The 16,410-nt window shown below is 55.4% G+C and overlaps 1 protein-coding gene across 2 annotated transcripts; it reads right to left on the bottom strand.

Moving 5' to 3' along the window:
- Positions 1–229: 229 nt before the first annotated feature.
- DRC1 (dynein regulatory complex subunit 1) lies at positions 230–14,858 on the bottom strand. Of its 2 annotated transcripts, XM_075086421.1 has the most exons (16): positions 14,693–14,858; positions 13,125–13,215; positions 12,453–12,565; positions 10,572–10,755; positions 9,798–9,935; positions 9,005–9,091; positions 8,160–8,282; positions 4,761–4,900; positions 4,295–4,429; positions 3,944–4,173; positions 3,402–3,571; positions 2,731–2,820; positions 2,213–2,299; positions 1,671–1,861; positions 1,126–1,269; positions 230–1,013 (listed from the first exon to the last, which is right to left on the bottom strand). In XM_075086421.1, exons 1-16 carry the CDS (start codon positions 14,845–14,847, stop codon positions 644–646), a joined length of 2,448 nt encoding a protein of 815 aa, XP_074942522.1. In that variant the 5' UTR covers positions 14,848–14,858; the 3' UTR covers positions 230–643. The 2 variants fall into 2 exon arrangements, with proteins under 2 accessions (XP_074942522.1, XP_074942523.1); XM_075086422.1 differs by lacking the exon at positions 4,295–4,429.
- Positions 14,859–16,410: the final 1,552 nt, after the last annotated feature.

Below are 16,410 nucleotides of genomic sequence, written 5' to 3'. Positions count from 1 at the left end.
AAGAAAACATTAAAAAAATGTGTTATTCTGCTCTGGTATGAGAAACTGCTTGTGCTGTGCAAGCGTTAGGCAGGGGAGTCAAGGCTAAAGATAAAGCTCGCCAGGAAGCCTGTCCTGGGAATGAGATATAACCGGTGTGAACTGATGGAAGGGAGGCATGGATGAGACGTGGCCCTCCTGGAGATAACTCTGCCGGCAACACCGCTTTCAGCTGATATCGCCCTGGAAATGCAGGATTTGGGTATGGCTGTAGCAGCACTGGGAGCAGTGAGGGAAAAGTAATTGGGGGTGGGTTGTCTGGGAGGAGTCCAGGGGGAGAAGAGGTGTTGGGGCAGCAGAACTGGGGAATAAGGTGTAAAATCAGGGGAAAAAAGGTGGGCTTTCCCAAAGCCAGCACACCTAGGGATGGTGGGGACGCTGACCTGTGGGAGGTAAAGGCAGGGCTGGCTTTGGCTCCATGGGGGAAAGGGAGGACACAGACCAGACGACTTTGCAGCACAAGTGGGAAATGCTTTCCCACAGCGCTGTGAGTCCCCTGGATCGGGGGGATCCTCGGCTGCGGCTCCCCAGCATCTTCAGAGGCGAGAGGGGCACTCCTCGCAGGCCACACGCACGCTCACGACCCAGGTTTGGGAAGCATTTATTAGTCCCTGCCAGGAAGCCCTGGCTCCAGACCCAGCTTCAGCTCGGGGCAGAGAAGAGCTGGCTCCTGGCCCTGGGCACTCACCGCGCTTCCCCGGGGCAGGACAGGTTCAGGTTCATCCACCGCTTGCCGTTCACCTGCGGGGAGAAGCACCCTGGGGCTGACACCGGTGGGCTCCGGGCAGCGGCCCCCGTGTCTGCGACCTCTGATTCGGGCACACGTGGCGGGGTGTCCCCAGGCTGCAGGGGAGGAGGATGCCGCACTCACCCCGGAGCTGACGTACTCCTTCAGCAGCAGGCACAGCTCCGAGTTCTGCTGCTGCAGGATGGCTGCTTCGGCGAGGAGGCTGGCCCTGCGTGTGAGGACCTCGCTGGGCAAGGAGGGCAGAGGATTGACGCCGCCAGTCAGTGCCAGTCCCACTGCGGTTCCCCCTGCCAAGCCACCAACCCGCCCTGTCCCCAACAGCACTGCCAGCCACTCACTAATATTCCTCCAGTGCCACCGCCAGCGCATCCCACAGCTTCAACGTCGGCTCGGGGATAACACGTGCCAGGGCTTCCCAGTACTGCCCATCCTTGGAGCTGTCCCGTACCTGTAGCACCTCCTTTGCCGACTGGTCCTTCTCCCTGGGGGACAGAGAACAAAGCCCTGGGGCTCAGCTTGTCACTGGTGAGAACAGCCCCATCCCCCTCAGCTGCACTGAGCGCCATCACCATCGTCCCAGGAATGAGCATGACCCACAGCTGGCACCCACCTGCCCCACAGCTTTGCTTCCCTCCCTGGGCTGCTGGTCATCACCTGCCTTGCTGTCCCCAGCCACCACTCACTCAGGTACTGTCTGTACCCCCTTGCCCTGGTAGGACCCTCCCCACCCCTCTGTGATCTTGCAGGGCAGGCAGGGGAAGGTCTTACTCCAGCCAGGGCGATACAGTCACCCCCAGCCCTGCCTGCATGCCCCCATAGCCCTCCTGTGCCCCCCTCCGGCTCCCTCCCAGTCACAACAGCCCTGCTCTGCCCCTATCCCTACCTCAGCTTGTTGAAATCCTGCACAAATGCTTTCAGGATCGTTAGGACATCATCAGTGTGGATGTACACAGACGGAAAGGAGCCCAGTGAGCTCCGAGGGGATTTGAGCTTGGCGCTCTGGGCACCAGATCCATCATCCTCTCTGTCCTCAGCTGGATCCATGACATCTTCTGCACCTGGGCTTCTCTGGCTCTGGAAGGAAGGCCAGCAAGCTGGGCACGGTGCCTTCCACTGCCTCCTCCCCCCCAAGAGCCACCTTGTCCCTGGGAGCTGCCTACAGCCTTGTCCCTTGGTGAATTTAGGGAGCTCAGGGAAAAATTAATGTATTATTAAGGGGCCCTGTTTAGCCACGGCAGAAGAGGATTACAATCCCTCAGCCCTGGCACATTCACCTGCCTTGTCCAGTCACAGGGAAACAATTCAGGGTCAACATGCTGGTCTCGCTCTCTGCCTTCCCTGGGTGGTCAGGAGATATTCTGCTCCCCCTTTCCTGGACCCCTGGCTCTGCTGGGCTCTCCCCACTACTGCCCCTGGTGGTCCCACCTGGCCAACAGCTGCCTCCTGGGCTTTGTACTTCAGGAAAAAATCCACCAGCTGGTACAGGTCACCCTCACTGTCGATCTCGAGGGCCTGGGGAGCAGAGGAACCAGGTTAGTGTCCCTCAGAGACATCACGGAGGGGTGTGAAACAAGGAGCATTTCCCAGGAGCAGAGGGTGCCCTTCTGCCAATGCCACACAAGGCAGGAGTGGCTGGTGAAAAGTGTTTAGTGTGGGACAGCTGGGGGCATTTGTGGATCGGAGAGGCTGAGAACAGGCTGGAGGAGCCCTGGAGATGTTTAATTCAGCAGCAGGATGGCCTTGAGCTGAGAAGCATCTGGCCACAGTGCTTCACACCCTCTTGCAGTGCTCCTCTCCCCTTGCTGCCTCAGAGTCCCCGCAGCAGCCCAGCCAAACCTCTCTGGGGAAGCTAAGCCCAACGCCACGCGGACAGGGGGCAGAGAGCTTTCCCTGGTGACCACCAGCCTTCCCTGCAGCCCCTGATGGGCCAAGGCACAACTCACCGCAAAGATGGAGTCGAGCTTCATGAGGGTGCGCTCGTTCCTCCCCAGGGCATGCAGGGGCCTCAGCAGCTTGCTCTCGATGAGGAAACCCTTGGGAGACACGCAGAAAAGAGGGAGTGGAGGGAAATAGTGAGCATCTCCGTCCCTGCCCAGGAGCCAGCCTGTGCCCTGCTGCGGCCGTGCCATCCTGCGATGGCAGGCTGAGCGGGGAGGGTGGGCAGCGGCTGGGCAGCGTGGGGCTGGCAGGGCCAGGAGGCTCGGAATAGCCACCCAGCAGGCAGGGAAGACAGTTATCAGCATGGTGATGACAAAAGGACCTCACAATCTGAAGCTCTTGCTGATTGTTCCCAGAGACAGGGAACAGCCTAGAGCATCAGATGCAGAAGGTCTGCCTGAGCTTATTCTGGCCTGGGGAGCTGTGGATTTGGCAACAGGGCTGTGCCTGCCAATACCTTTTATTAGCATCATATATGTGCCACACACAGTGGAAAGACCTGGAGATCATCTCCCAGCCCCTGGGGCAGCTCTCTGACAACAGGCTGTTTGGCATAGGAAGGCAGTGCCATGCAGCAGCCTTCCCCCCCAAGATGTGGAGCTCGGAAGAGATCGACTACAAGCTGGAGCAACCAGGGGACAGCACACCTGCCCCCTGATCAAGGCATGTCACGCACCGACTCGTCGCTCACGAGCTCCAGGATCCTCTTGGCAGTTTTCTTGGAGATATTTTGCAGAGGTGTGACTCTATCCTCAACCTTCACTGTGTTTTCTTTTCCTCCTTCTCCACTACCCACTTCTCCCTTCTTCTCTCTCTCTTCCTCCTCCTGTCCCCCAGAGCTGCTCTCTGAAACATGGAGAAAGAAGGGTGAGCAAAAGCCTTTGTGCGTTGACTGTGCTCCCCAGTCACATCACTGCAGGAGTCACCAGGGAAAACACAATTGTTCCCTGTGACGTGGAAAGCACCCCAAAGATCTTGGGACACAAGCTGGCTCTTGGTCAGCTTGCCTGGAACTGGGAGTACTGGGCAAAGTACAGTGCAAAGATCCCCAAGCTGGTTTGGCATGAGCCAGCTCAGGGCTGGGGACAGCCCTTGCAGTGTCACCCCTGTAAGATCCCACCTTGCAATGGCAAGGACAGGAGCGACAGAAAGGGCTGTCGTGAGGAAGTTAAGGGTCTCCCAGTGCCACAAGGGTAACAAGGACACTGTGCATCCCACCTGTCAGGACCTCCTCAGCCAACGTGGTCGCCATCCTCTTCGCCTTGCAATGCCCGAGGGGCCCGACATTGTCCAGGAACCAGTAATGAGGCTCTTCCCAGGGCAGCCCCAGCTGCTGGGTGTGAATGATGCGATCCGCATCGAGGGCTTTCCGCATCAGCCCTTTGGCTTCTTCCTCGTTCATAAGCCAGACCTCTGTGAACTTCTCAGCGTCACTGACAGCAAAGTGCCTGTGCAGAAGGGAGGCGGCCCATGGAAGGAGGCTCCGAGCCCCAGAATGACAAGTCAGCTCCCCCACGCCTCACTCAGGTGCTCCAAGGCCTCATCATGGATGCCCGCGCAACACCCCACCTCATCCTCCTCTGCACCTCCTTGCACTGCCCCGTGATGCGCTCACAGTCGGCTGCCAGGCTCTGGTTCTCCTCTCTGAACTGCTTCTCTTGTTTGGCCAGTTTTATTCTCAGGTTATTGAGCAAGGTGTGGAGCCTGGGGAGGGACAGCAAAGCTGAGCATCCCTGAAGAGGCACCTTCAGGCATATCCAGCTTGTATGAAGACCTGGGGACTTGGGGCTGCTTATCTGCTAGTGACTACTCAGCGCCAAGGCCTGACTGACCCTGATGCAGCTGGCATCAGGTTGGCCAAGGCCGGCCTATTCCAAGTGCTCTGAGGATGGCCCTGCCCTGGGCTAACCCCTGCCTGGGGATGAGTTGGGACAGAGCTTGCTGGCTTGTGCTAGGTCATGGGCTCCACAAAAAATGGTGTATGGAAGGAGATGGCAGGTAAGGCAGGGCCCATCTCCCAGGGATGGCTTTTTACCGGTTGAGCTTCCTCTTCTGTTGGGATCTGATGATGGTGTTCTCCTTGTCCTGGTTCTTAAGCACCTGAAGGTTGTACTCCAGCTTCTCCTGGTTCAGCTGATAGACAGCTTTCATCTGCTGAAGCTGCCTCTCCAGGTTCTGGCATTTCAAAAAACGTGAAAACAAGCCGTGCCATGAGCAAAGGCCACACTGAAGCCTGGATCCTACTGATCCCACATCTCCAAACCCCATCTTCCCCTGCACAATTCCCCAGCTAACGCCTGGCCAGAGGGTATCACTCATGGGTGAGTGACAGAGATGCTGCTTGCCCGTAAGTTTGTGCTACGGGGCCACGTCTGGGGAAGGGAGAATGGACTGAAGTTGTACCAAACTCTCACTCAGTGGGGCATTAATCTGGGCCTCTCTCCTCAGCCTAGGTGCTGGTTTTCACACCAGTTTTAGGAATTGCACGTCTCTGAATTAACCAATAGGCTCAGAAGTTATTTGGTGGGCTGGAGGAAGGGGCACACAGGAGAGGTGACTGCACAAACTCCAGGTCTTAAGGAAACCAGAACATAACAAATAACTGAAGCATTTGTGATGGCAGCATCTTACTGCATAGTCTGGGGGACAGGAGAGAGGCAGTGAGTTCTCCCTTTTGCTCCACAGCTGCAAGGGAGGAGACATCTGCAATGGAGACATGTCTCTCAGCTTCCCAGCACCCAGTTTGCTGGATGGCTGATGGAAAGGAAGAGCTGGTTCCTGGGCTGATTGCCCCAGTCTCCTGGGGCTGCTGCTCTAGGCTGGGAGGCAGCACACCCTACTGATGATCGCTGCTCTCTGCCAGCCCTACAGCTCATTTGGACAAGAGCTCAGGGGGACACGGTGGCTTGGAAACTCCAGGAGCTGGCAGCGTGACTGCATGGATGGGTGAGAGGCAGTGTCTGGGCCTGGCATGGTTTAATTCATTAGTATGTGAGTGTCTTCCATGTGCAAGAGGAAGCAGAAATCTGATACTGAAAAATGTCATAATATAGCGCTTTACCGGGGAGGCCTATAAAGATTTCTTCCATGATAGGAAGTGATTGGAATTAAGCTGCTGCGAGGCCCCAGGTTACAGCATCAGCTACAGGCTCGGTTGTACACAGCAGAGAGACCCTGTGGGGCCTCCATCAGGGGCTCAGGCTTGCTCTCAGCCCAGGGGGATCTCTGGGGACAGGTAAAGAGTCCCAAGCAGTAGGCTAGAAGCAGGGAATACACTGGTACCCAGCTTAGCTGGCTCAGAGCCCTCCTGGGTAGCCCTATGTACAACAGGGAGTGTACAAACAACCTGGGAAGACACCCAGAAGCAGTCCCACCTGGCTTAGGGTCAAAGCCTGACTGAAGGAAAGATGGAGGTAAATTCCAGCAGGGCCAAGGGACCTTCTCCATAAGAGCAGACGGAGGAAAGCCATGGCCCAAACCCCGTATTTAAAATGCTGATTCCCATCTAGTGAAACTGGGGAGTACTCAATAACCCCCAAACCATAGACTTCATCTTTAGGTCTTGGCTAAGCTCCTGTTCCAGAGATACCTCAGGACAATGATATCACAGGTTAATCAGGAAAATAGGTGTTTCCAACTTTTCTTTTCTTACTCTCCCTGAACTGGAAGGGTGCAGTCCGTGCTATAAAGAGTTGCACAACTGCAGTGCTAAAGGGAACCAGGAGGATATCTGCTTCATCCCTCTGCCCCACAAAGAGCAACTTCCCCAGATCAGCCCAGCAGAAGTTGATTTAAGACGTTCCTAAATCCTGCATCAAAGAGCAGCAAACCCAGGGCACAGTCTCTCCAGGTAACAATCAAGAAAGTCCTTGCCATTTCTAGGTTTTCCTAGCTTGAAATTTCAGGCCTAAATCTGAATACCAATTTAAATCTTCCCTACCAAAATTCATCCTCATGATTTTTCTTGCATCTACAGTGGACCCAGAGAGGAAGCCATTCTCCTCCTCCATCATAGAGAATTGTGCATATCTGTAGACTCATCACCTCCCTACAGAAATCTCTTCCTTGGTCTAAGCAGCTCCAGCCTTTCAACCTTTTCTTAGGGGTTGTTCCTCTACTTGCTCTGTTCTCAACTATCTCTCCTGTTCCCAAGTGTGCTGCCAAACCTGGACAAGGTCGCATAGAAAGGAATAATTACCTCCCCTGCCTTATATATAAACCCTCCCACAACAACAGCTAAAGGCAGCAGGTGCATTTTTACAACAATCCCACACTGCCGTCTGTGAACCTTGATCTCCAGCATGCTGCTGCCTCCCTCTCCAAATGGCTCAGAGCCATCTGCGAACGTTACCCACCCTCTGTTACCTTCCAGGTTATCAATAAGAAGGCGAAGAAAGGGTAAAGTCAGGACTGAGCTCCCTGGACGTGCCATTTCAGGCTGACAGGGACCTTGCAATGGTAATATTCCAACCTGAAGTTGTGCAAAACTTTCTAGGTATCAGCCCTAGCCTGTATTTCCCTGGGCTTCCCAGGAGAACATCCCATGGGACAAAAAAGGAGCCTTCCTGAAGTCCTGAAGTCCCAATGCAACGTGTACCCTGGGAAGCAACACATGACAACTAGCAGGGAAGGTGTCAGCAGCGGCAGGGCTCTCTGCTGAGCAGAGGAGGCTGAATGATGCTGGGCAAAGCCAAACCTGACAGCCTTAGGAACAACGCCAGGGCTGCCATCCAGGGGGCCAGCAGGACTGCAGAGAGTCACAGATGCACTGCTTTGTTGACGCCGCTGCTCGCAGAGAACGGAGTGGATTAAAAGCTATCTGTATCCTGGGGAAGCCACAGCTATGAAGTTTGGATCTGCAGTGAGAGTCCCTGCTGCTTGTTCAGCCAGCGGTGTGCCAGGGCTGTGCTCTTCCACTGTATGCCCTCCTGCCTGAGTAAGGGCAAACTCATGATAGTTCTCAGACCAAGTGGACTTCGTGGGCACTAGAGAAATCATGGGTCTATGGCTAGATGTCAGAGGAAAAAGCTCACACCTCTTAGGACAAGGACCCTTACAAAAGAAGAACTTAGGCTGATCTGAAATGATCTGGTGTCAGGACACTCACACTATTTGATCCTCCTACCACCCATGATGCCAGAAGTAGCAACCCCTCGACCTTCCCAGGTGCTTCATACGTCCTAGTTCATGTGCTACAGACCTCCGAGAGCCAAAGGCAAATGGATGCTGTGGTGTAGGACCCATGGAGAGGAGAGAACAACAGCTCCACCACCCTGCTGACACGGGGCTGCGCACGCTGAAGAGCTGAGATGACCAAATACCAGTTGCAGCTTTTGTACCATCTCGCTGCCCCACAGAGCCAGCTACGCACAGAAAAACCCAGGAGATCTGGTCCACTGCCACCCGCCACGGCACATGCCAGCTTTTTCTGTACCTGCACATCGTTCTCCAGCTGAATCTTCATGCTGTTATATTCCTCCTCATCCTCCACCCGCAGCTGATTCAGCTGTTTCTCATACTCCTCCACCTTCCTCATACGGGCATGCAGGTATGCCAGCTATGGGCAAAGGAGGACGTCATCCATCAATGGTGACAGCTTCCTCCCGTGGTCACAGCTCCTCTGGCTAACCCAAAGCAAGGTCATGCATGGATAATTCCCCTGCAGAGAAAACTGCCCCTCTCCCCCCCACTCCTGAGGAACCGGCTGCCCTCATGCATGTATCTTTCAAGACAGCCCAGTGCTGGAGAGCAGCGCTGGTCCTGGCAGCCTTCGGGCCCCTCAGGATGAGAAGGCCCTTGAGGGGCTGGAGCGTGTCCAGAGAAGGGCAGCGGGGCTGGGGCAGGGTCTGGAGCACAAGTGTGCTGGGGGCGGCTGAGGGAGCTGGGGGGGTTTAGCCTGGAGAAGAGGGGGCTGAGGGGAGCCCTTCTCGCTCTCTGCAGCTGCCTGAGAGGGGCTGGAGTGAGGGGGGGGCTGGTCTCTGCTCCCAGGTCACCAGTGACAGGGCGAGAGGAACCGGCCCCAGGCTGCGCCAGGAGGTTTGGATTGGATATTAGGGAAACTTCTTCACCAAAAGGATTATCAAGCACAGGAACAGGCTGCCCAGGGAATTTGTTGAGCCACCATCCCCACAGGTACTTAAAAGATGTGTAGACGTGGCATTTAGGGACAAGGTTTAGTGGTGGACCTGGCAGTGTTAGGTTAATGGTTGGACTTGATGATCTTAAGGGTCTTTTCCAACCTCAGTGATGCTATGATTCTAAATTTCACATGGACCTTACCTCCTGGGCATTGTGGGCTTGAATGGCTTCCTCCCACTTCTTCCTGTTGTTGTCTAGCAGCTCTCGCCTTTCAAGCTCAAAAGCTTTCTGTGAAAGAGACAGAGCCGTTCACCATCATGTTGGCACCTCTCTTTGCACCAACCTTAACCTTGTCCAGGCCAGCAGCCTCCAGGAGAGGACTGGCTGCACACTGGTGTCACTGTCCGATGAACACACATTGGCCTGATCTCTCTTCTCCCACACCAGGACCCCTCTGGCAGAGACCTCACACTGCAACCTGACAGGGACTGCTGCTGACAAGGGCTCACTGGAAATCACTGCCTGATGATTAGCAGTGGAGCTTGGACAGCCAGCCACCTGATTTCACCTAACAAGATGTTAAATGGGGAGAGATGCCCTCGCTCAGCAACAAATGCAGGTTTGATCCACGAGGTGGGACTTTGTGCCTTGCAGAAGGTAAGGCTGAAGAACCACAATGGTCCTTTCTGGCTTTTAGAGAGATGAATAATCAGCCGTCAAGCAGCAACAGCATTCACACGCTACCGAGTTGCTCTGCACCGAAACACAGTCATTCGCAGCATGGTATAAACCAGCCCCTCTGCACTCAGCACCATTCAGTGCTCTTGCTTGGCCGGATGTCAGCCTCATTCGCCAAGACATCAGGCCTTCTGCTCTGGACAGCAGTCAGCCCAGCCAGTGCAATGAGCCTGAGGCCTTTTTGCTATAGGTTTGGAGAACCAAGTGGCTGCAGGTTTTCTCATTGGACTCTTCCTCCATCATATGAACTGGCTACCTCAATCTGTAGGAGTTTGTGACGGTAAGTTTTCAGCATGATCCTGATCTGTTCCTCCATTCTCTCCAAAAGCAGGTAGATATCATCCGACTGCTTCTTAATGGCCTGCACGTATTCCTCGTCTTTGTTTTTCAGTTCCTGGAGGAGGGGGAAAGCAGATGCTGAAATCAGGGACAAGTATTTGACCAGGAATTGTCAGAGGCTAGCTGAGAGGGTAAGACCCGGATGCTGCCTTTTTCAAAGGAGAAGAGGTGATGAGAGCAAAGAGCCAGAAAGTCAAGAGGTAGTTAGGAGGGAAGATGGGAGGAGAGACAGGTCATCGCTGCCAAAAGGTCCAGGTGAGATGGAGTGGGAGGTGACATGCCTGCAAACACACCACTCCTCCTCTGGGGGCCAGGGAACCTGCTGCAGGAAGGCTTTCTTCCCTCTACAAAAACACTCCCCCACTCTGCTTATTTGCCTTTTTGTTTGTTTGTTTTTTAACTGTGCAATCTGGGAGCTGCCAGTTTGTCTTACCGCTACCAGTGTTCTGTGTGTCTGTCCTGGTACACCAAACAATGCCAGGGCACCCCATCTCATCGTTCACGCTGGGACACTGGCACTGCAGCTCCTGGTGCAGTTTGACCTGGACTAACCGTCACTACACAGACCTCTGCACTGTACTGGTGAATTGCAGATCTAGACAGAGGGATGACCGTTGCTTTAGAACAGCATCCTCCAGAGCCTGAACCCCTCCCATCCTTCCTGGTTGTCCCTGCATGGTCCCCGTGCTACCTGCTGCAGGTCACTGATGAGCTTGTTCTTCTCCTCCAGAAGCAGCGCGCACTGCTGCTGCTGTTGGTTCAGCAGCTGCCACAGCTCCTGTGGGATCGTCATCTCCTTGGCCAAGGTCCACTTGGAGGTGATCTCCTCAAACTTGCACGTGCTAGATTTGGCCTCATTAGCCAGCTTCTCCACCCTGCAGGCAGAAAGGAGCACAAGGAAAATGGGGAGCTGGGGCAGGGTAGCAAATGCTTCAGCTGCTCTGGACATGACCCAGCGGCCCATGCGCACAGGACCACTTTCCTGCATAACCCAGTTTGAATTTAAAGTGGCATCACGGTATCAGTGGAGCAGCATCTTTCTTGCAAGTGCTTGTTAGACCATCACACAAGGGTAGAGCTGGCACCCTGCAAGCCCTTCCTTTCAGACGGGCATTTCCCCAGATCCGCCCTTGCCCGGTGCCCTAAAAACCACTTACCCGGAGGAGGAAAGACTAAAAAGCTCAGCTCAAGCCGCAGCCACCTTTGCGAGGAGCACTAGTCTTGCCAAGCGAGCTGTCTCTGGGCGAGAGGTGAGGGACCAGCAGTGCCAAACAGCCTCCCAACTACGACTAGACTTGGGAGTCAAACTTTCCAGAGACCATACTCCAGCTAAAGCCAAATGGCACCGAACAGCCCACATCCGTATTACAAAACTTTCCTCTTCCAAACAGAGGAACCATCCAACATACTCTGGGGATGGTCCCTGGCTCAGGCTGAACAGCGGCCACCACCTTTGCCATCCCCAGACCTGCTCTATGGGCAGTTCCTGGCCACAGCACCCAGTTCCTTAATGAGATTCCTCCTGGGAAACCACCTGAGCAAGGGACACTGGGTCTTGCTACAGCCAGCCTTCCATAAAATGTTCCTGCAGTGCCCTCCAAAGGCAGTAGGAGCAAGGACTCAGTGTTTCCCAGCTGATCTCCGAGTCCTGGAGACAGGGCTGAAAAAGTCAGTCCCTTGGAGGCTGCCCAGCTCCTCTGGTGAAGCAGGACAGGTTTGCCCAGGAAGGCACAGAGGATCAGAGGATCAGAGAATAACTGATACTGGAAGAGCTTCACGAAATCACTGTCTCCTGGTCACAGCAGGATTAACTTCAATGTCAGAGCAGGTTGTGCAGGGCCTTGTCCAGGCATGTGCTGAATATCTCCGAGGAGGAAGATCTCTACCACAGCAGGGGCCCCTGATCCAGCGTCTGACCACTCTCACTGTGAAGACCTTAATATCCAATTTCTGAAATTAGCACAGCCTCACATTCTTCCCACTCCTCAGGCACAGCCTGATGTGGCTGTCCCAGCGCATTCCTGTGGTGTGGCTAATAACTACCCCTATCTCCACGACTGGAAGGCAACCCCTGGAAACAGGGTGTTTACTGAGCCACCCCTTAGCGCAGGGTGGCACATTCTCCACCACAGTGTCACCTCCAAGCTCAGGAGAGCTACTCGGCAGGCCAAAAGCAAGGGCAGCTGTGCCTGTACTTCTCAAGCAATGAGGCCACAAGTAATACCTGGTGCAGGTTCCTGGTGAAAAGCTGATAACCAGCTGTGTTTCTCACACTCTGGAGCTGGAGATGTGATGGGTCTGGAGGACATCGGTAACCAGACAGTCCAGAGTATGGCAGTGCCACCTGGGGAAGCCACCAGCTTTGACCTGCGGAGCTCTGTAAAGATCCAGCTGTGGCAGGTGGGACCTGGAGGCTCTTTGTGTGCCTAAATTTTCCTTTTGAACATAAATTCAGTGTTGCCCTAACTGCTAAGTGTTCCTAGATGACCAGGGCTAGGATGTCCTCCAAAAGCTGCACCACCATCTGCACTGCTCCTCCCCAGCAGCACAGACCCACCGCGCAGTGTCTCACCTCTGCAGCTTCCGTTCTGCCTCCTCTGCCCTCCTCTGTGTTTCCCTCAAGTCAGCAGCCACCTGGATATTTGTCACCATCTGCGTGCCATCAAAGAGCAGCTTGGCCAGCTTCTGTGAAGTAGGTGGTACAATCTCATACCCAGAGACCTGAGCTCAAGAGGAAGGGATACTGGAGCAATTCTTGCTATGCCTGTCCAGGGTCTGGCTCCTATCCCCACGCTGAGGTGCTTCTGTGGACCCATAAGCCCCGCCTTCCCATGATATGGCAGGGTTTGGTGAGCACTGCCAGGACTGCAATGCACCCATGGGGTCCTCCCTCTCCTTGAAAGCCCTGCAGGCCACCAGCACCAAGAGAAATGTTCTCAGAGCACCTTCTTGTTTTGCTTCCCCTGTGTGTACAGATGGGGCTAGGGGTTTGGGTTGGGGTTTGGATGCACAGTGTCAGGCCCAAATCCTTCCAATCCACAGGCTGTTTGTCACAGGGAAATGATATCCCCAGGATCCAGCCCAAGAATCACCCCCCACCCAGTCCTGAAGAGTTTCTGTCCCTGCTTCTTCTCACATAAATGCTGCTGCGTGACACTAAGCACTGCACAAAGCAAAAAGGAGGGTAAAGCCAAATGTCTAGAGGTCAGGGACCCGAGAGGACCTTCCTGTCCTACTACCGTACCTGCCTGCTCTCCTCAATCTCCTTATGGCTCCTTCTCTGCTCTTCCTCTTCCTCAGCCACCTTTGGCTCTGCACCTTCTCCAAGGGCTTCCCTGGGCAGAAATGGGGAAAAGAAAGAACATTTTGCACCACACCATCTTTCTAATGCTCAGAGATGGTCTTGGATCTGGGATCCCAGCCCAGACTGCATAGTTCAGCACAGCACACTTCGCTCTCTCTTCCCCTCAGCAGGTTTAGTTCCAAGCCAAGAGGTCCCCACAGATGCAGAAAAGAGGCAGGAAAGTGTGGGACAGCCTCCCCAAGGGAAAACGGGGTCCACGCTTCCATTTCTGAAGCTGGGAGTGCAGCTGGTTACCCCTGCAACACAGGGTTAGGGGGCTCAGCTCCTGTTTGCTTCCCAGGGGGAGGAGGGCAAGGAAGAGAGACTGCCTGGGGACAGTCCTTATGTGGATGTGGGGGACCCTTGCTCAACTATGAAGACAGGGTTGGCACCAATCCCATGCTAATTCATTGGGATCAGTCTAACCTAAAGGGAAGGCTCTGGCATCAGAAAGGAGAAAACAAGCCTGTTTGGGTGGCGGTGGATGGCACTGACCTAGTTATGGTTTGGTCCCATGGTTTGGTAATGGGATCCACAGGCAGGCACCTTGCTGTGGTTTACTCTCGGTTTGGAGAGGAGATGGCAGTTACTGCCTCAGTTTTCCCCAGGCTGGGGGAAGATGGGACCCTGATCCAGCCCCAGCTCAGGAGAGGGTGGCAGGGTACTGCCACTTCAGGGTCTGATCCCAGCCAGCCTGGAGGGGCCTCTAAGGCTTGGGAGAGGACCCCAGTTCAGTTCTGCTTTGGAGAAAGGTGTGCCCCATTGCTGGTGAGTCCCAGTTTTGGAAACAGCATTGGCCTGATCCAGGAGGCCACTGGCTTGGCGCTGATTTTGTCCGGGGGGCAGAGGGTCCATGGCAGGGCAGTATCTTGGGGAAGGGGGGGTATTACTGCCTCAGTGCTGGGCTGGGGACAGGATGGGGATGTCCTTGACTTTGAGCTGAGCTGGGATTGCAGGGGGTGCTCCCTGGCCTCCTGCCATTTGGCAGGGAGTGGGGAATGTCTCTGTCTGGTTCAGGATTCAGGGTGGTCCCTGACCCAAGGTCACTTTTGGGGAGAGGCCCTGGGTCCCGTGAAGGCTGACAAAGCCACGCCAGGTCCGTGCCCCCTGCCAGCTCCTGGTAGCAGTCCTGGCCCCAGTGCTGGTGTGGGACAGGGGATGTTTTGAGCCCTGGGGATGGTCTCCGAGCCTGTGCTGGTCCTGGGTGGGGGCTCAGGACTGGGCGAAGGTTTGGGGTTGGGGATCTGGAACTGGCACTGGTTATGGGCTGGAGACATCAACCCCAGCGCCAGTCTGGGGAAGAGTAGATCATCTGTGGCCAGGCATGGGGTCTGGGGAGAAGGTGCAGGACATGGTGCCGGTTTAGGGCAGCGAGAGGCCTGGACTCAGCCCGGATTTAAGAGGAGCCGGCCTCCGCAAAGGCGCGCCCCCCGCCCCGGTTCTGCCCCCGGATGCACCCCGGGTCTCACCGCCGCTTGGCATCGAGGCGGGCGGCGATACGGAGACGGCGGGCGGCAATGCGCTCCTCGGGGCCGGGGCCGGGGCCGGGGCCGGGGCCGGGGCCGGGGTCGATGAGAGCCGGGGCCAGGACCCGCCATCCCGCCGCCTCCGCTCCCCGCCTCATGCAGCCGCGTCTCTCCTGCAGCGGCAGCTAACGCGCATGCGTAGGGCCGCGGCTCAGCGTCTCGGAGTCGCCTAGCAACGCCGGAAAGGCGCATGCGCAACGGCGGCCACCACGCCGCGCTGCCACTCGCCAAAAACCACGACCGCGCATGCGCGAGGCTGTTAATTCCCGCGCCCGACAGGCGCGTTCCGCACAGCGGCCGTTGCTGCATATGCGCAGTGCGCAAAGGCGCTGAGGCGGGGGCGAGCGCGCGCCTAGGTCTGAGGGGAGGGAGCGAAAATGGGGGCTCGGGAGGGGAATTGTTGGTGCTCATGATTCAGGGAATAAATAGTTCAACGTTACTAATGCAGTCTAGTGTAGCTCAGCAAATGTTGGGGCTCGGAGACAAAACTTAGCCAGGGTAATGAGGTAGCCTTGGGACCTGAGATAACAGGAACAGCCTGCATGATGTCTAAAACTTGTTACTTTGGGGCAGTCAGACTTCAAGACAAGAAGTGCCTAAAGAAAGTTACGATGACATTTGACCTTAAGAAAAGCAGATGTACAGAACCATAAAGATAAGGAACTGCAGAGCAAAAACTGACACAGAACAGACTATCCCTCAAGGACAGTATATATGTGATCTCAGAACTGAGTTTGCGCGAAAGCAAGGGTTAACTAGCAGACACAGTGAGGAAGAGTATATCTTTCATCCAGAGACCCCTGATGACCACCCAGAGACACCAACAGGCATGCGCAAAGGAAATTTGCATATGATAAAGAATTATCTGTATCTTGTCTCATAAAAGTAATGAATACATACATAGAATATGTACTTAATCCACACAATTAGACCTGATGGTGTGCAAATTAAGAGGAGCGATCCCCCTTGCACCCAGCGCTGGAATAAATATACCTCCTTTATAACTCTCTGTGAGTTTTAGAGTTTGTTTCTGTGCCTCACCGAGAAATGGCCATGGAGGCACTGTGAGATATAGCTGTGGTGCGGTGTCCTCTGCACTGCATTGCTTGTCCTGGGTGGCCTTTTGCATTCCTCCTCTGTGGGTCCTATTTGTGGCTCCACAGAATCCCAGACTGGTGGGGGTTGGAAGGGCCCTCTGGAGCTCACTCCGTCCCACCCCCTGCTTGAGCAGGCACACCCAGAGCAGGGGCACAGGGCCGCGTCCAGGCGGGGGGTGAATGTCTCCAGGGAAGGGACCCCACAGCCTCTCTGGGCAGCCTGTGCCCCTGCTCTGGCACCCGCACAGGGAAGGGGTTTGTCCTCATGTTCAGGTGGAGCTTCCCGTGTTCCAGCTTGTGCCCGTGGCCCCTTGGCCTGGCGTTGGGCACCACTGAAAAGAGCCCGGCCCCATCCTCCTGACACCCGCCCTTCAGATATTTATAGGCACTGATGAGATCCCCCCTCAGCCTTCTCTTCTCCAGGCTGAGCAGACCCAGGTCTCTCAGCCTTTCCTCACGAGGGAGATGCTCCAGCCCCTGATTCCCTTGGCAGCTCTCCCCTGGCCTTGCTCCAGCAGTTCCCTGCCCTTCTTGCACTGGGGGGCCCAGAACTGGCCGCAGCCC

This window comes from Phalacrocorax aristotelis, chromosome 3 (assembly GCF_949628215.1).
Source record: "Phalacrocorax aristotelis chromosome 3, bGulAri2.1, whole genome shotgun sequence".
Lineage (NCBI taxonomy): Eukaryota > Metazoa > Chordata > Aves > Suliformes > Phalacrocoracidae > Phalacrocorax > Phalacrocorax aristotelis.
The sequence above is the reverse complement of the archived record's forward strand: the minus strand, read 5'-3'. Positions and strand labels throughout refer to the sequence as shown.

Bases quoted from the DNA above. Each gene is read 5' to 3' on its own strand.
- DRC1 (XM_075086421.1), bottom strand. From the start codon at position 14,847: ATGAGGCGGGGAGCGGAGGCGGCGGGATGGCGGGTCCTGGCCCCGGCT. The intron at 3,572-3,943 runs GTGGGATGCACA...TCCATGTTTCAG, and splicing joins GGCTGAGGAGGTCCTGACAG to AGAGCAGCTCTGGGGGACAG. The intron at 1,014-1,125 runs GTGAGTGGCTGG...CTCCTTGCCCAG, and splicing joins GTGGCACTGGAGGAATATTA to CGAGGTCCTCACACGCAGGG.